A 20,971-nucleotide genomic window follows, 5' to 3' on the forward strand; every position below is an offset into this window, starting at 1 on the left:
CCCGTCATAAAAACATTTTTAAACATCAATTAACAATTAATATTGCCCCATTAATATAATGAATAAAGCAGTAATTTTGCCCCTAAAATAGTAATAAAATAATATTTTGCCCATAAGAGAGTTATCAGCGTTTGTCCTAATTATAAGTGTATTGTGATTCCCCTTCTTCCGAATAATCAGATAGGTAAGACAGCATGCTTTCTGAGCTACAGATGTGTCCACATACATCTATCCTCCGAGCGCTACAAGTCGCACCACACATAACGCGTGAGGCCCGTGCGACTCGGTAGTGCTATGCATCTTTTCATGCGTCTTTAAAAAAAAAAATGAGTCTTATTAACAGGACGCACGAAAAGCTTATGCTGATTAAATTGATATGCAGCATGCCTATATTCTGTGTGCAAATGCGGTTATCTGCATGCAAAAAGCTACGTTACAGTCTCAGCGGCTGTGACACTGTATCATAGCATTTCACATGTAGATACAACAGCAATCGCACACAAAATATAAGCATGCCGCATGTAATTTTAATCAGCAGAAGCTGCTTGTGTGTCCTTTTTCGCTTCGCTTTTGCGAATAAGACGTATTTTAAGCATGGCGAGATGTATGTGGACACATCTGCATCTCGTCTGTCACAACCAACTCATTTTTTTTCAGTGGGTTTGTGGTGGTTTCTAAACTTGGGGTTTCAACACTTTCAATGATAAAAAGATCGGAGCTCAAACAGCATTCTATTCTAATGTCTGGATTCTCAGTGGGATAGCGGCGGTATGGACTTTAAGAAATCTACTGGACGCAATCCAGTAGATCCGGTAAAATGCCAAAAACTCCAAATTTGCAAACCTCATGGTTAGTAAATATACTCCTGAACCTGATAATCAGAACACTGTTGTCTTTACTGTAGGTCACACAACATCATGGTCAAGATGCTCCAAAGCACCAACTACAAAAACCGTGACCTGGACCAGACATAAGGAGAAGAAACCATCAGAGGTTTGTTACCGTATTTTTTTTCTTCAAATTTAAATTTTTTTTGTGTGTCTGAATATTTTATTAATAATTCTGCTACCTGATCCTAGAGAGTATTAGGACAGTGCAGTTAGTGCATAGTGGAGCTTTGCTTACATCCTGGGCCGCCATCAGAAATTGTGGGCCCAGTACTGACAAAACAGGCAGGGCCCCACAGGGCTAGAGGATGGGAAACCAATTTGTGCACAAACCAGTCTAAAAATTCTCATAGTTTGGGCTGTGGTTGTTATTATAACATATCAATCTATCACATAAAATATGAAACTATACAAGAGAAAACTGCTGTAAATTCAAACACAAAACCAGAATCTATTCTATACTAAATATATAGGAAAAGCAACGTTGAGATATAAACAGAATTTTTTTGGCATGACTGAGATAATGAAACCTTTGATTTTTGATGGTTCAATGTACACAAACTTTGTCTAAGGCCCAAATTATTAAAAATATTGTATAAAATTACCTTCAGGCTGTGTGTATAGGGTGTATATTAAACATAACTGAATCTTATCTATATACACAAACTTTGTTTGAGCCACAACACTATTGAAAATATTGTATAAAATTACCTGTAGGCTGTGTGTATAAGGTGTATATAACACATAAATGCAATCTGTGTGTATATTTGGGTCCCATTCCCAAGATATTTCATTATGATATGCAAATACTCCAAAATACGGAATATTCCATTATCCAAAATACCCCTGGTCCCAAGCATTTTGGATATCGGAGACTCGGCCTGTGTGTGTGTGTGTATATATATATATATATATATATATATATATACCGGCCACTTTTCGTGTTTTGGATCTGGATTGGTTTTGCCAAAACCACCCTTCCGTGTTTTGGGTTTTGTGTTTTGGATCTGTATTTTTTTTAAAAAAAGAATAAAAACAGCTAAAATCACAGAATGTGTTGGTCTTTCTGCTCCTATGCTATTATTAACCTCAATAACCTTAATTTCCACTCATTTTCAGTCTATTCTGAACACCTCACACCTCACAATAGTGTTTTTATTTCCAAAAGGCTATGCTAAGCGACACGAGTGGGCGGCACAAACACGTGGCCCATCTAGGAGTGGCACTGCAGTGGCAGGCAGGATGGCAGTTTGAAAAACTAGGCCCCAAACAGTACATAATGCAAAGAAAAAAAAGAGGTGCAAGATGGAATTGTCTTTGGGCCCTCCCACCCACCCTTATGTTGTATAAACAGGACATGCACACTTTAACAAACCAATCATTTCATCGCCAGGGTCTGCCACACGACTGTGGCTGAAATGATTGGTTCGTTTGGGCCCCCACAAAACAAGCTGCCAATTAATCTGGCCCGGCACAAACTGGCTCTACGGAGGCAAGATGTCGTCCTCATCCTCCTCATTCACCGATTCCTCACCCTCTTCAGTGTTGTGTACATCCTCATCCTCACAGAGTATTAATTCGTCCCCACTGGAATCCACCACCACAGGTCCCTCTGTATGTTCTGGAGGCTGGTCTCCCTGGAAGAGTTGATAATTCATTTTTATGAACATCATCTTCTCCACATTTTGTGGAAGCAACCTCCTACGCCTTTTGCTGACAAGGTTCCCGGCTGCACTAAACACTCGTTCGGAGTGCACACTGGAGGGGGGGCAACTCGGGTAAAATAAAGCCAGTTTGTACAGGGGCCTCCAAATTGCCTCTTTTTCCTGCCAGTACATGTACGGACTGTCTGACATGCCTACTTGGATGCTGTCACCGATGTAATCCTTTAACAGACAGACGCACGCTTGTCGCTGCTGCTTTGAGGATGCAGGTGCGGCTACAGCTCACACAATTCACAAAGACAGGAAAAAAAAGAATTTTTTATTTTTTGTGGAGCGCACTTTGAGGGTTACACCACCCTTTAACAGACAGACGCACGCTTGTTGCTGCTGCTTTGAGGATGCAGGTGCGGCTACTGCGCATACATTTCACACACAAACACAGAAAAAAAGAAGATTATTTTATTTTTTGAGGAGCGCACTTTGGGGGTTACCCCACCCTTTGACAGACAGACGCACGCTTGTCGCTGCTGCTTTGAGGATGCAGGTGCGGCTACAGCCCACACAATTCACAAAGACAGAAAAAAAAGTAGAATTTTTTTATTGTTTGTGGAGCGCACTTTGAGGGTTACACCACCCTTTAACAGACAGACGCATGCTTGTCGCTGCTGCTTTGAGGATGCAGGTGCGGCTACAGCCCACACAATTCACAAGGAGAGAAAAAAGAAGATTTTTTTTATTGTTTGTGGAGCGCACTTTGAGGGTTACACCACCCTTTAACAGACAGACGCACGCTTGTCGCGGCTGCTTTAAGGATGCAGGTGCGGCTACAGCCCACACATTTCACAAAGACAGAAAAAAAAATAAGAATTTTTTTATTGTTTGTGGAGCGCACTTTGAGGGTTACACCACCCTTTAACAGACAGACGCACGCTTGTCGCTGCTGCTTTGAGGATGCAGGTGGAATCTAGACGGGATTTGGAACCGGGGACACCCTACCTCCATCAATTGTCTAAATCCCACTGCACTAATGGCGGATACCGGACGCACGTCTAACACCAACATAGCAGTCAAGGCCTCAGTTATACGTTTTGCTTCAGGATGACTGCTGTCGTACTTCATCCTCCTCGCTAGGGACTGTTGGAGGGTCAATTGTTTAGTAAAAGTAGTTTTGTTCCTACTTCCTCTCTGGGATGATGAACAACTCCCAGCAACAGCAACAGCACTAGGAGGAAGTGGTTCTTGATCTTCCCTATTTTATTCTTATCGGAGAAAGTTTGGTCCTCCATTTATGTTATATTGATATATACGTGCGGCTAAGGCGCACACGAACACAGAAAATATTTTTTTATTTTTGCTGGAGAGTAGTGCACTTTGTGGGTTACACCACCCTTTAAGAAATGAGCCAGCCGGCTCTTTACTTATGGGACACAGGCGCACCCTTGGCGCTGCTCCTTTGTTGATGCACGTGCTGCCACAGTGCACACAATTCACAAACACAGAAAATATTTTTTTATTTTGTTTGGAGTGTACTTTGGGGGTTACAGCACCCTTTAACGGTCAAGCCAGCCGGCCCTTTACTTATGACACAGGCGCACGCTTGACACTACTTTGTTGATGCACGTGCGGCTACTGCGCACACAATTCACAAACACAGTAAATATATATTTTTTTTGTTTGGAGTGCACTTTGGGGGTTACAGCACCCTTTATCGGACAAGCCAGCCGGCCCTTTACTAATGGGACACAGGCGCACGCTTGGCGCTGCTCCTTTGTTGATGCACGTGCAGCCACAGTGCACACAATTCACAAACACAGAAAAAATATTATTTTTTTTTGCACTTGGGGGGAGCACCCCTGATGGACAGAGCACCCCCTGGACAACACTACAGCACCCCTTTAGGACTGGGACACTGCACAGGACTTTGGAGTGGACACAGCCCCTATGGACAACTGACTGCACAACACAGTCCAGCCAGCTCCTATGGACTTCGAAGGAGTGGACACAGCCCCTATGGACAACAGCAGCACAGCGCAGCACAGCACAACACTACACTGCACTACGCTACACTACACAGCCCAGCCAGCCCTGACTCCCACCCTCCCTCTTCACTGTCCACAGCCGAGTGAGAAAATGGCACCGACGCGGGTACCTTATATAGGATCCAAAACCTGCGAGACCCGGAAGGCGGGATGATGACGTTTTGCCTCGATTTCAGATCCGAGTCAGGCGGGAAAAATACAATGAAAAAGCCAGACCCACGGGGCAGAGAGGGCTGGCTGGACTACGAGGGGGAAGCACACGGCAGAAAAGGCTGGCTGGACTTGGGGGGTGGCAGGACAGGGAAGGCTGGCTGGACTAGGTGGAGACGGGAAAGGCTGGCTGGACTAGGAGGGGAGGCACAGGGCAGGGACTACTGGCTGGACTGGAGGGGTGGGGGGTGGAGCACAGGGCTAGATCAGGGCCGCTGTGGCCGCTCCAGATTGGCTGCCGTTCCGCAAGCTCTTCCTCGTGGCCGGCACCATAATTGACATGCAGCTAGGTCTGTCACTGACTAATTTGTTAGTGTGCACCACTGCACCTTTGTTTTAATGGAAGTAATAGGTGGATTGAATAGCTATTAGCAGAAGAAAATTTCAAAGGTGAAAATTAAAAATAAAAAAATTAACCTAAAACTCTTTTGGTGCTGTCGCCTAAATAACGATGACCTAAAGTATTGTTTTGTCCCACAACAAACCGAAGCAAAGTAAAATACACTTATACAGAGAGAAAGCAACATAAGGTAGATCAAATGATTGGCACAGCAAAATATGAAATAATTCTATCAAAAACACAAGGTCGCTGCTCGGCTCCATAGCAGCCTTTTGCGTTATGTTTCTGCATACATTGCTGGCAATTACGGTAGTGAAAATATTGCTAATTTTTTATTGAAAACCTCTATGAGGTGCGGGCAAAACGCAGTGAAAATCATTACCTAATCATCTCACAGAAACATAATGGGGATGATTCAGATTTACATGCAATTCGGTATTGCGGAATGATCATGCCGTCTTCAGCACTGCGCCTCTTTGGGCAATTCTAACTCGTAACTGCGCGGTAGTAGGACGTCCACACATCGGCTACATATTGCTAGGATGTGTCACTGCGAGGTAGTAGGACATCCACACATCGGCTACATATTGCTAGGATGTGTCACTGCGCGGTAGTAGGACGTCCACACTTCGGCTACATATTGCTAGGATGTGTCACTGCGCGGTTGTAGGACGTCCACACATCGGCTACATATTGCTAGGATGTGTCACTGCGCGGTAGTAGGACGTCCACACATCGGCTGCATATTTCTAGGATGTGTCACTGCGCGGTAGTAGGACGTCCACACATCGGCTACATATTGCTAGGATGTGTCACTGCGCGGTAGTAGGACGTCCACACATCGGCTACATATTGCTAGGATGTGTCACTGCGCGGTAGTAGGACGTCCACACATCGGCTGCATATTGCTAGGATGTGTCACTGCGCGGTAGTAGGACGTCCACACATCGGCTACATATTGCTAGGATGTGTCACTGCGCGGTAGTAGGACGTCCACACATCGGCTACATATTGCTAGGATGTGTCACTGCACGGTAGTAGGACGTCCACACATCGGCTACATATTGCTAGGATGTGTCAAGCGGCTGTAGTTGGAATTGTAGTCTTTGCTGAGTTGTGTGCATGCAGAGGTCCAGCAGGTATAGGGCTGGTGCAAGTACACATACAGTATAAGAAAGCTATTGGAACAAGCATATGATGGGCAATGTAGTCACATCGATAACTTCAACTTGGCATATGAGCGAATATATACATTTCATTCTTTGTAGTTAATGCGAGTGTAATTAACATTGAAAACTTGCGCACAACGCCAAATTGGCTCAATAAATAATGCTACTACTGGGACCTCATGGCTAATAAAGTTAGCTCCTATTTTTTCTTGAGATGAACAGTTCGGCTTTACTTTACTGCTTATGTTCTGATCTCAAAAACTACATCGTATTGTCTATTCGTCTCTCTCTTTATTTGAATAGCCGACAGGATAAATTCGAACTTGCGCTAATTTGGCGAAAATAAAAACTGAACCACTCAATTCTAATTTATACTTGTTTTTATTAACTGGATTGGAATCTGCCATACTGCTTTATCAGATAAAGGAAAATACCATACATTGCATAGAATGGAACAGTGTTCAGACTATTACAGAAAATGATAGAAAATAATTTTACACCCTTTTTTTTTCTTTACGAAGCAATTGCTTTTCAATAAACCATGGTTTCCCTGTTTCATTTATAGAGAATAACTGTAAAGACTTAAACTGTAATCTAACTTTTAGTCCTGGCAAAGGAACAAATAAAAAAGGTAAAATGCCTAAACAAACTACACAACATAATATAAGAAATAAACTCTCCAAGTCATCTACAATAATAATTATTCCTATATATTGTATGGAATGTTCTCACAGGCGTTGTGTTCTAGACAAAATATGACCATAATGAATAGCTTGGAAAATCTGTTTTTCAAGCCAGAAGCAATAGAAACCATAGCTCAGCCCGAAACTCCGAGCAGTTGCGCATCACTGACTCTCTGTGAGATTCGGGGCGAGGGAAGACCGGCAGAGTGTGATGGATCTTCTCTCATGCCAGCTACTTTGTACTTTCATTAGCACATTGATCTGTCTGTTGAACTCTTTGGAAGCTAATCATTTCATTGTGTGGATATTGACTGATTTAATCATTTGACTGTTGTTAATAGAGTGTATATTGGTATAACCTTGTGGCCTACAGTCCTTCCATACATAAACAGCAGCAACATGTTTAGCATCCATCGTCATTAGAGAGAGTCTTTCTTACTGGCTGACATCAAATATTTTCCTGCACTTTTTATTTTTGTACAACAATTTTTTTGAGGCAGGCTGACATAAGGCAGTTCGCTCAGGCTATCCATTTGCAAAACTCCCAACATTACCTGAGTGCAAATAGTGTTTTTAGATGTCATATTTTTTATTTTTGCTATTTTATTGTTTAATGCTTTGGAAAGAATAATACCTATAACAAAATCTCCTTCAGTCAGGACCATAAAATCAAATTCCCATAGTCACCATTGCACCACGGTCAATGATTGCCACAACTAGAACAGAAGGTACCCCACACCTGTCAAAGTAAAAAAAAAAAACCTTTGTGCAGACCAGCACTTTTTGACTAGTTCCCAGTACCTTCTGGTTAGCACCTATTAACTAGCAATAAGCCTGTTTTCGACAGAAACTTTTGACCAGCACCTTCTGACTGAAACCTTTTTGACTGATGACCAGTTCCCTGCACATTCTGATCTTCAACTTTTTACCGGGACCCAGCACTTCCTGACCAATAATTAGGGCCTTCTCACCACCACCCAGTCCATGGCCAGTAAACATCTCTTGTATGTCATCTCGACCACTTAGGGATGGCCATCGGTGTTGTTACCATCAATGGCGCTATAACAAGTGGCCATCGATGGTTACCAACTATGCAATGGATTACCATCGATGGTTTTACCAACCGATGGTCATCCCTGTTCTTTAATTCACTGGCCCATGGGCCAATCAGAACCTGTGGGCGGGGAGCAGTGTTTAGTGGATGTCAAGGGCAGAGCTATGCTCAGTTTCCCTGCACCTTGTAAAAAAACAAACAAAAAAAAAACATTAGAGTATACTGTGCCAACGATTTAGGTAAACCATCCGGTACTCCCTGGTCGATGGTAAAAGCATTCGACATCAGCCACAAACCATCGATGATTATGAATCATTGATGGTCGATGGCCATCCCTACGACCACTGTCCAGTGAAGAGGATTCTACCCACTTGGCTGTTGGAGAATCAAGAAGGGAAAGTCCACTAGTATTTCTTCCCATCTGCAGCAGTTTGCTTTGATGCTGATCAGTACTGGCTGCTACTTGCAGTGTCTCTTTGTTGTGGTTGCAGAAAAATTGTGAATTTGTTAGTGGTCACATCAAAACCCTCTGGTGGTCTCACTAGAGTACTGCTGCTCCGGGTTATCTGACCATCATTAGTGGCTATAACATTGCAATTTCTAACATGACTATACAGTATGGCAATTATTATTACTGCTACACTTAATCCAATGTCTTGTCCCTACAACCTTATGTGCAAACGGGCTGCTAGCTGAGTTCTGTGTCAAATCTGCCTCATTCTCTCACCTTAACATTTCAGGCTAATTGTGCACAGAGAGACCTCAGTCATCCATCTTATTGTTTACATTTTGAACCTTAAGCAGGAACTGTAGGCAGCCCCAACCCACAGAATGCGATTCCCTCAGTTAGGAAGATACTCGCTCTTGCCTACTCCTGAAACTGATGGTTCTCCAGGCACAGTAGTCTTGAAGCTAGGGGCTTGTGAGTTTGTCATATAGACAATTATTCAGTAGTTCTATATAAGTGGTAGAGGGGTAAAGAAATACAACTTTGCAAATTTTTTTTGCGGGGGGCGGCTAAGTAAAAATAAGTTGAATTAAATTTCATATTGTCTGATCATTTTGGAGTGATACAGTGCTCTAATGAAAATTACATCTGCTCTGATCCACAACCATTTATTCCCTCTAGGAAGTGTTTCCCCCTCCAATCTAGTGGTGGTTGGGATTCCTGTGATTTTATGTTGGCTGTTCGGCAATACTTTCATATCAATCCGTTTTTTTCTATAACCAGTTTAGCATATTTATATAGTGATGATTGCTTTTGCGTGAAAGTGGTTATTTACTTTCATTCTTTACAAAAAGCATCAACGGTTTTAACTAAAAAAGGTAGTTGAGACAAACTGGGCCACCATCACGTTGAGTAAGTTTCATGATATCTCGGAGAATGTTCAGACAAATGCAATAATTATCAATTACTCCTTCCTGACAAAGATTGTTTGGTTTGGATTCCAATACTCACCACAGTTTCCTGTGGCTTGTGAGCTAAGCGTCCACAATTATATGTATGTGTTCTGCTGATGTGTTTTTATCCTAATATGTGTATGTACAGCATTATTTACAGCACCCTTTGTAAACCTAAGCTACAGGTTAATGAAATGAAGGGCCTCATTCTGAGTCGCACGCAGTGCCGATGTTCACGCAGCTGAGCAATTTTTTTTTTGCTACTGCGCGAAAATCCCTAAATAGAGGTCCTGATACAGAAGTGGACACATAGTGTTATTGTCGGACGGAAGTGGACGTTTTCTTTGCAGGTTGCGCATGTGTCCGAGTCGTACTGCACGTGTGTCCCAATGGTTACTGCTGGGGGACAGAGAAGCAATTTGGACACAGTGAGAGCCAATTTCAGTGGCATTCCTGGGTGGTAATAGGGGTGTGCCAAGTCACAAGTGGCCATGTTGCGGGCCACTTTTTCCGCATTTGCACTGATGCAGCCATGTTCAGGTGGACATTCTGCACCTCCTTATGGCTGGTGCAGAGGCGCATTACTGACACAGCCTGTGGGCGTCTCTGTACGAATCCCGTCAGCTGCGGACTTAGCATAAAGGCGCAGTTGCGCTGTGTAAAAAGATGCAGTCGTGGCTGCATTAGAGATCACCACTGAATCAGTTCCAGAGTGTGCACACAGAGGCGCCCTTGCAATTGAGACACATGGTATCAGAGATGTCTTGGACAAGTGCTGGGCATTCCTGGGCGGTAACTGGGAGGTGGCTAAATGTGCGCATGGAGATGGTCTGATAAGAGTGTTATGGGAGTGTCGCTGACATATTTGCGTACACGGACGGTCAGACAATCACTTTGTAGATCATACTCAGATGGAAAATCTGGACCTGCCATATGGCTGGTGCAAATTTTTTGATGGTGCGAGTCTAGAGATGCAGAGACGCTGACAGTGGACATCTGAGTCCTTGCACACTCATACGCTTGGATGTACACCAGGAAATGGCTTTGTAGCCACATTTGCATAAAGCAGCAGACGGGACGGCCACCAAAAGACTCAGCCACCTCTGAATCAGCCCCATATTGGTTAAGTAACTGAGTTATCCACCTACAAGTGACTTTTATTTAATGGCTTTTACATTCCCTTCTGCTGTCACCAATTCTGTTTCTGTGCAGGAGTGGAGCAGTAGAGGTTCATTGGTTGCTATTCAGGTCATAAATAATATGTTCCTTCTTATGGGGGGCATCCACTACAAGATCTGAAAACGACTGCACGATTACGACATTGTAATCGTGCAGTCGTTTGTCAGTCGTGTGATGTGCCTGCACTGAACGAGCAGACGTTCAGTGCAGGGTCATCCATCATCTGGAAACATGCTGAGCCTGACGATATCGTCAGGTTGACCAGCATGTTTGCACGATGATAGATGTCTAAAAGATATCTAAAAAATGTCTAAAAGACCAAATTTTCAAACGATGTTTGAACGATTATCGAACAATTTTATCATTATCGTTCAATCGTTCAACTTTATCGTCTAGTGGATACCCTCCTTTAGTTGATCTATTATTAGCTGATAACAGTGCACCAATTTCCCATTATGAAAGCAATGAGAGTTGATATGGCTGATTATAGACGTGCACGATCATCCTCAGCAGTTCTTTTCTTACTGCTAAGTTAACAAAGCTTTATTACAATGTATTTATATTGCTTGAGCATAGTCTTCATCACTTTCATTATTATCTTACATTTTAAGGCTCCACATTGTATGTACAGTGCTGTACAGGGAAAAGACAGAAGTAACAGTAAGTGACATAACAATGGTACAGTAACTCTACATTTTTCATATCTGTGGAACAATACAGTGTGAAAACCGATGAAGTGGATGTGTGAGGTGGACAAAGGTGAGAGTTGGGTGACTCCCTGTCACCCAATGACGCACTAAAATGCCTTTTGACTGTTCCACCCACCCTTATGAATAGACCTTTTGACATTAGATAGGAGTTACCAACAAAGGAGATATATGATACAGTATTTAGCTACAAACCATTTTTGTAACAAAATTTAACATGATGTATAGGTAAATGTTCGCATATTTCCAACCAAAGTTAACTAATTTTGACAGGAGGGAATAGAGTTGGGGTGGAGGTTGCCATTTTATTGGTTGAACCAACAGTAGTGGGAATACAGCTAATCATTTACCGATTATTATTATCCTTTATTTATATGGCACCACAAGTTTTGCGCAGCACCTTACAAATTACATAAATAAGTGAACAAGAAACCAATGACTTACAGTATAATACAATGCAGGACAAGGACATGGTTTATATACATTTCTGCTTTAGCGATCACAACTCTCAAATAAGCAACAGGTGTAAGCAATCAAGTGATAGGTGCCCTAGTGGGGAGTGATGAGTAGATGAAAGTATAGGTAAGGAGAAGCACAAAAGGGTAGAGGGCCCTGCTTGCGAGAGCTTGCATTCTAATGGGGAGGGGCAGACAAACAGGCATGACACAGATGGGGTAGACAGGGAGGAAGGAGCATGTAGCAACTGGTTTAGATGAGAGCTGGAAGGCTTTGATAAAGGAGTGGGTCTTGAGAGCCCATTTGAAGATTTGTAGAGAGGTGGAGAGTCTGATGGGGAGAGGGAGAGAGTTCCAGAGGTAGGGAGCAGCAGTAGCTAGAAAGTACATCACAATGTCGGTAATCCTAAATGGACAAAGCTCACTTTATTTGAGCCCCTACGACTTTTGGGACACAGTACACTGTCTGGAACTGTATTTTGGGCTAAAATGTAACGTCTTATTTTAGTAAAAAATACCAACGGTTCTTGTTTAATGCTTCCACGTTGGGCATCTAGGTCTAGAACTTGGGTTATGGTTTAAACTTTTATTAAATTTACATTTGTGCTATGGTTTCAGCTAATGCAGGCAGGTCTAGACCAATGCTAGTAGCCAGTTGGAATTCTGTAGTTATTAATGATCTGTCTCTAGGCTGGCTCCTTATAGTCACAAGTGACACTTACATTTGTCTGACTGGCTCTTACATTTTTTATAATTTGGTTCACCCCAGGGTTAATGCTGAGTACACACTAGACGATGTGTGTACCCAGCGATGGCACAATATATTGAGCGGTCAGTACACACTGCACAACCTGGAGACGACTGCCCGATATATTGTACCCCTTGCGCATCCAGAGGTATGGTGTCGGCCACCAGATCTTCTGATCTGCAGTGCAGGCACAGCAGATCACAAGATGCGACCAATGACACTCGTGAACACGCAATAGTGCGTACACACGGAGCGATGTGGCCGATATATTGTTCCAATCCGCGTCGGAGCGATATATCATCCGATATATCTCTTATTGTATACCCAGCTTATGTATAAACTACACCTGGAATACGGAGTGCAGAATCAAGCTTGATTGTGGGTTTTACCTGTATCTGAAAGTGCAGGCTACCATCCTATAAACATGGATTCTTTTGTCTGTTTTTGATGCAAGACCGCCAAAATAAATATATAGTGTCGTTTTTCATATTTCCACCCCCAAAAAAATATAGTTTATTGAATGCACCAGGCATATAGCCATTGTAGGTTACAAAATTGCAACTAGGAAAACAGGACAGAGTACCACAATAAACACTGAGTTGTAACAGTTATCGTTAAAAATAAGCATAAATAAATACTCGTTGTGCAGATTTTACCATTAACACCATGGCATGGGAAGCAGAGTATAATGGGTGGTCCACGCGGACAGAAGCTGATCAAAATAGAACAGATGAGACTTGTGACAGCTTTGATCACATAAGACCCTCATGAAAGACATTGCTAGATATTGAGGTGAGGGTGTTTATGCATTGAGGTCCAAAGAACCCCCACTGTGGAAAGAACTGGAGGAGTTTCTCAGGAATCTTCTAATGTGCTCCATTTCATATATATGGCATATATTAATGTCAAGGCCAGAAGGCACTCCTAAAAAAAAATCAGTAAAGTCTAGATAAGTAGTAAGGCTGGGGAGTAGCACCTGTGACTTAAGGGGCAACGTGCATGTTGGATGAATATTTATAATTGTATATTTGTGGACTAAAGTAATTCCACTTTTTACATGTGTATTTTCTGATTGCCACTAACAATTTATATGCTCGATCAACTGTTATCTATGGTGACATCTTCCTTTTATTTCCTTTGCATGATATATGTATTAATATCACAAACTTTATGATCCTCCATCAACATTATGTGCCGGATACTGGGCACTCTGTAATAGATATGTTATTTGCCATAGATTTTATCAGGAAATTGTTGTAATTTTTTAAGGAATTACAGATAATGTATGAAATAGTAGAGCTTAGTCATAGAGAATAGTATTGCTAAGGATTATGAAGAAAATAAACTAATTAATGCAATTAGTCAGCAGAGCAAAATTAACACAAACTGTGAAAGCACTGTCTCAGAAACTGTTTTGTATTTTTAGCTGCAATTAACTCCTTTCACATATTGAAAATTCCGTACACTGTATTTGTAGTCTGTGTTCTAAATAAGATGGGAACTTTTTATTTAGAAGAACAACTGTTCTTAACATCAGGGTCACACAAGCTAGTATGATATGTTCTTCCATTGTACCTCCTTAGGGCAGCTCCCCTTGGGGGGCTCTCTGTTCTGTTAGTTTACGGATAACCGACACATAGTGTGTGTGTGTATGTATATGTGTATATATATATATATATGTATATGTGTATATATATATATATATATATATATATACTAGCTGAAGTACGATTTCAATCTTCAGGTCATTAAGTTTTATTATGTGATGTCGTCCAAATCCATCCAGTGGAAGACCAGAACAGGCTCCCTGAGTCAAAGTTCTTCCCGGCGCTCTCCGCCGTGAAGTCCGACCTGGACCCCAACCACTCCATTAGGTATCCCAGGCCAATTGCCACCCCTCTGTGAAGTTTTCATCCAAATCCATCCAGTGGAAGGCTAAGGTAACGTACACTAAACTCAGATCACAATTGCTGTCAGGAGACGCCTCCTACAGCATTGAAATATTTTCTGAACGGTGTTGAACAGTCACTTCCCTGCAGCTGTGCAATACCGTCCACATCTGAATTAGGCCCTATGTAAGCTTAGATTCCTAGCACACACATCTATGGGCAATTTAGAGTCATACACAGCTTAGTCTCATCTCCACTGGTAGCAAAAGGTGCGTAACTGAGTGGTAATGGGACATTCGCAAGTAGACGAAGTTAGGCGAGACCTTGCAGACAAAATTGTGCCTATTCAGAGGTGCTTATATACAAAATTGTGCTTGTTTTCTCTTGCAACTAGTACTGGGCTGTTACATGTGTACACTGATAGTGATGACAGCTATATGGATGAATATACACTTTCAGTCCTGTGCAGGTGCAATTGCACCCAACTTTTGTGCAATTCTGCCACAGTCCCTAGGTACAGATATGTCCTCATTCACCTAGTAGGTATGAGCCATTTGGTGCGTGACCAGGCCCGGCGACAGAGGGGGACAAAGGGGACACCAGTACCGGGCCCCAAGGATTCAGGGACAGAAAAAAATGAGTCTGCAACACCTATTTTTTAAACGGTTGTGCTGCCGTAGACAGAAATCATACAGCGGCAGCAGCAGCATCACCATCACCCACCCACCCTTCCTTCCTTCCCCCTAAGTCAAAACACCGGACACACTGACACGCGGAGGCCGGTGTATGTTCCTCCTCATGGAGCCGCATCCTTGCCTGCACCCAGCTCCAGCAAGCAGCAACAACAGCAGCTCATTTAAATTCTCACCCCTCCTGCTTCCTATTTGTCTCCTCCCGTCGGCTTGTTATCCAACTTCCCATCACTACATCCCCCTCGCAGCACCTCCGACCCCTCCTCTCGCAGCACCCCCAACCCCCCCCCCCACTCGCTCCCCCCCCGAAACCCCCTCGCAGCTTCCCCGGCCCCCCGCGTCGAGGCACCGCTGCCCCCCCTACTCGCGGCACCCCCGATCCCTCCTTCCTATCTACCCCACCCACACACTCCAAGTCCTCCTCTTTAAGTGGTTCACCTGAAAAGTGTACAAAGTCTCAGGCCAGGTAAGTAACTGTTATTGTAATGTTTTTTATCATATATATTTATGTATGTGTGTGTGTTTTTGAATTATATATATATATATATATATATATATATATAAAATGTGATCACAAAAATGATTAATTATACAAAAAATTATAATTAATCATTTTTGTGATCACATTTTCTCATGCACCCCTTTTAACTAGTTATCTAACTTGTGTCAGCTGTTATCCTAGGTGCTTTGCAACAGGTGTGCTTGGTAACTGTCTCACATTTAAAAGCAAAGTTGCTGTGAGCTTTAAACCCTGATAGCATACCCTGAGTTTAACACTAATGTGATGGCTATGTCCATGTTATAATTCTGAGCAATAGAGTAGGGACTTGCAGTAAAGTGGGGTCCCGTGACAGGGGCTGCAAGCTTAAATGCATTGATCAATTCACGAACCATAACCCCACTGTTTATTATGTTTATTATTATTATTATTATTGTTAGTTATTATGGTGAGTGCAGAGCCCCTGTGATTTCTATATATATATATATATATATATATATATATAGAATATTATATATATATATATATTATTATTATTGTTAGTTATTATGGTGAGTGCAGAGCCCCTGTGATTTCTATATATATATATATATATATACTGTATATTTATTTCTGAAGACGCTGAGTGCCGCCATTCCTTCTTGCTGTGTGAATGTGTGTATGTATATATATATATCTTTATACATACATACACACACAGCAAGAAGGAATGGCGGCAATCTGCGTCTTCAGAAATACTCTTAATTTATTCTGGCGCTGCCATTCTTTCTTGCGCTGTGTGTGTATGTATGTATGTATGTGAATGTATTTACGTACGTACGTATGTGTGTATATATATATATATATATATAATGTGTGTTTGTGTGTGTGTGTATATATTGTGACACAGTTAGGTTAGGGGGTCCCTCTCCTGGGTAGAGGACTCCTTCCTTACACACACACACAGCAGCAGGGTAGCAGCACACCAGTCTGGATGCAAGTACAAGCTGGTCGGCGCCAGTCTTTATTGTGCAAAACAGAAACAACAAAAGAAACCATAAACATAAATCCTAGCCCTGTCGGGGCACTAACTTCACAGGTAGTTCCCTCACTACCAGAACCTGGCAGGGCCTAATGCCCTCACCAGCAACAAAAGCACAGCACAACACTTACAGTTAGGTTTTCAAGTGTCTCTGAGCAAACTCCCTGTCTGCTCTCCCAGGTGAGACAATCAGCCCTAAACAAACTAGGCTTATATTGGCCACTCTCAGGTGGAAAACTCTAACAAGCCTGTTACCAGGCTAAGAGAACCAAAACGTGGAGTGGCCGTGGGTGGAGCCCTCCCTCTCCTCTCACCCACAACCCCCAAGTCCCAAACCGGCTTTTCAAAAAGCCGAAACTCAAGCCTGCTACACTGCAGACTTTCTCCTGGGGATTTTAAAACACATAAGACAGGAATTTGGGATAAATGTCCCTGTCACAGACCACTTTACCAGTGATCCAATCACAATATATATAATACAGTCAGGTGCATAAATATTGGGACATTGACAGAATTTTCATATTTTGGCCTCTATTCACCACCACAATGGCTTTGAAATTAAACAAACAAGATGTGCTTTAACTGCAGACTTTCAGATTTCATTTGAGGGTAATTACATCCAAATCAGGTGAACGGTCTAGTAATTACAACGGTTTCTATATGTGCCTCCCACTTTTTAAGGGGCCAAAAGTAATGGGACAAACTAAACAATCCTAAATATAACTTTCACTTTTTAATACTTTGTTGCAAATCCTTTGCAGGCAATTACAGCCTGAAGTCTGGAACGCTTAGACATCACCAGACGCTGGGTTTCATCCCTGGTGATGCTCTGCCAGGCCTCTACTGCAAATGTCTTCAGTTCCTGCTTGTTCTTGGGGCATTTTCCTTTCAGTTTTGTCTTCATCAAGTGAAATGCATGCTCAATCGGATTCAGGTCAGGGGATTGACTTGGCCATTGTATAAAATTCCACTTTTTAGCCTTAAAAAACTCTGGTTGCTTTTGCAGTATGCTTCGGGTCATTGTCCATCTGCACTGTGAAGCGCCGTCCAATGAGTTCTGAAGCATTTCACTGATATGAGCATATAATATTGCCCGAAACACTTCAGAATTCATTCTGCTGCTTTTGTCAGCAGTCACATAATCAATAAATACAAGGGAACCAGTTCCATTGGCAGCCTTACATGCCCACACCATGACACTGCCACCACCATGCTTCACTGATGAGGTGGTATGTTTTGGATCATGAGCAGTTCCTTTCCTTCTCTTCTCTTCCCATCACTCTGGTACAAGTTGATCTTTGTCTCATCTGTCCATAGGATGTTGTTCCAGAACTGTAATGGCTTTTGTTTGGCAAACTCTAATCTGGTCTTCCTGTTTTTGTGGCTCACCAACAATGGTTTACATCTTGTGGTGAACCCTCTCTATTCACTCTTGTGAAGTCTTCTCTTGATTGTTGACTTTGACACATATACACCTACCTCCTGGAGAGTGTTCTTGATTTGGCCAACTGTTGTGAAGGGGTTATTCTTCACCAGGGAAATAATTCTTCTGTCATCCACCACAGTTGTTTTTCATGGTCTTCCGGGTCTTTTGGTGTTGCTGAGCTCTCCGGTGCGTTCTTTCTTTTTAAGAATGTTCCAAACAGTTGATTTGGCCACACGTAATGTTTTTGCTATCTCTCTGATGGGTTTGTTTTGATTTTTCAGCTTAATGATGGCTTGCTTCACTGATAGTGACAGCTCTTTGGATCTCATATTGAGAGTCGACAGTAACTGATTCCAAATGCAAATGTCACACCTAGAATCAACTCCAGACCTTTTACCTGCTTAATTGATAATGAAATAACGAGGGAATAGCCCACACCTGTCCATAAAATAGCTTTTGCGTTGATAGTCCCATTACTTTTGGCCCCTTAAAAAGTGGGAGGCACATATAGAAATCGTTGTAATTCCTACACCGTTCACCTGATTTCAATGTAATTACCTTCAAATTAAATCTGAAAGTCTGCAGTTAAAGGACATCTTGTTTGTATCATTTCAAAGCCTTTGTGGTGGTGAATAGAGGCCAAAATATGAATATTCTGTCAATGTCCCAATATTTATGCACCTGACTGTGTGTATGTATATATATATATATAATGTGTATGTGTGCATATACAGATATACAGTATGTGTGTTTGTGTATAAATATATATATAATGTGTATATATATATATATATATATATATATATATATAGTTTTTTTTTTTTTTTTACACTAACCCATACATGAGCTAGATAGAGAGGTTATAGTCAGTTTTCCAGTGGATGGGATGCCAGCTGTTGAAATCCCGACCTGGAATTAAACATAGGTATTGAAATTCCGATGCTAGTTTAGATACCGATGCTGGAATCCTGTAGGTATAGCCAGGCGCCTTAGTTGTTAGCCGCAGGCAGGGAGAGGGTTAGTTTTAGAAACCACGGGGAGTTAGGGTTAGGCATTAAGGGGGGATGGTATGATTTATGCATCAGGGAGGGGTAGGGAGAAGGGGGAGGGTTAGGATACCAACTGACAGATGTCGATATATCCTAACCGTCGGGATTCTGACCACCGGAATCCCGTGGAAAGGGTGGGGATTGGGGGCCCAAGAGATATCAGTGTACCGGGCCCCAAGGTTTCTGATGCCAGCCCTGTGCGTGACGTATGACACAATTTAAATGCTCTGCCATGGGTAGCAATTCCTGGACTTTCATACTTTTTCCTGAATTTGACATCTTCCTTGCATTGTAGCAGCATACAAATTCTCTTAAAGTGTCTTAGGTTATTAGGATTACTATTTTTATTGCAAAGCACTTGGTTTAAAATCGTAGATTAAACATAACTATGCATGGCGCAAGGTATAGCATCGGCCGCTTGTGTCTGACCTCTGTGTCTTTTGCCTTTCTATCCAGATCAGTGACTGAGCTGCAAACAGAAGCTTTCTGAAATGCCAGGGTCAGTATTCAGAATAAGGGCCGTATTCAATTAGACGCTAAAAGCTGTAATCGGCGAAAAAGTTTCACCTATTGCCGCTTTTCGCCTGTTCGGAACTTATCTCCAAGTTAAATTCGGAATTTGTGGAAACTCAATGCAATGTAATAGGCAAAAAAAAGTTTCTCCAATGAATACCAGGTGAAAAGAAGTGCAAAATCTTTATTTTGGGGTGCAAATGTGTGGAAATGACCCAGAACCCTTTGCACAGTTCCCCAAAGGACAAATCAGCAAACATTTTTAAAAAAATTACCTCAGAATACCCCAAAAAAGTATTTTCATTTTGGGGGCGAAAAAGTACAAAGTGGGAGGACAAGCATAAAAACTAGCGAAATAGACTTCTTGGGGGTCTGCAAGGATGGGTCAGGTGTTTTTTGGATTGCAGGTGCATGCCGCAAGTGCGTTTTTTAAAAGTTCACTTTAGAGACATAAAAATATGCTAGAACCCATTTTCCAGTACCCCAAATTTGACTGGAGTTCTTGTTTTCCCCCAAAAATACTGCTTTATGTCATTCTTCACCACTTATGCAAAGACGCTAATAAGAAGCAATTTACACAACTTAAGTACCCCAAGCACTTTTATTAGGGCTATTAGTACACATCTACATTGATTCCCTATGTTAGTGCATCTTTTTGGGGGGTGCAGACTGATTTCCCCATTTCTGACAGTACTTTCCACATTCTCCGCTTTCTTTTTTTGACTGTTTAGGAATTGAGTAAGGCGAAAAGCGGGGATGAGCACATAAAGTTTTCGCCTCTGAAACAGGCGAAGGAGGCGGAAAGTCGGACAGGCGAAACTTTTCCGACTTTTCGCCTCTATTTGAATACGTGCCTAAGGCGCATATTTTGTGACAAGGGGCCTGATTCAGACCCACTCGCGAGCGGCTGTCCGCTCGCAAGTGGGTCGATGTTATGGACTGAGCATGCGCAGGACGGAGGGAGCTCCGTATAGCCTGTGGGTGGTGACCCACAGCTATACGAGCGTCCAGGAGGACGCTCCATGAAAATGGAGCCCGGCCCTCATTCAGAGTGTGCGCTCTGCTCAGAGCGTACGGCTCTGAATGAGGGCCAAAGTCACTGGCGGGTTGCTTGGCGCAAAATATATGGCACGCCAAATGGGGCTGTTTGGTGCAATTTGAGTATAGGTGAATGTTGACACATCTGTATTTAACAATATTACATACAATGTTCATGTCACGGATATGGTTTCTTTTATTTGTGTTCCCGGGCTGGGGTTAGGACTAGCTCTATTCAACTCAGTTACCCTCTGGAGAAGACTAGGTCTAATGAAGTTCCTATGCATGAAGAGGGTACTGGAGTGACT

The 20,971-nt window shown here is 42.4% G+C and overlaps 1 protein-coding gene across 1 annotated transcript in view; it reads left to right on the forward strand.

Moving 5' to 3' along the window:
- The window catches only part of JADE2 (jade family PHD finger 2), a 490,240-nt gene that overhangs the window by 113,889 nt on the left and 355,380 nt on the right, over positions 1-20,971 (forward strand). Inside the window, exon 3 of the mRNA XM_088451347.1 lies at positions 905-993. Coding sequence (XP_088307473.1) covers positions 905-993 — 89 coding nt within the window. The remainder of the gene's footprint in view (positions 1-904; positions 994-20,971) is intronic.

This window comes from Taudactylus pleione, unplaced genomic scaffold (genome assembly GCF_031769625.1).
Source record: "Taudactylus pleione unplaced genomic scaffold, aTauple2 ptg000025l, whole genome shotgun sequence".
NCBI lineage: Eukaryota > Metazoa > Chordata > Amphibia > Anura > Myobatrachidae > Taudactylus > Taudactylus pleione.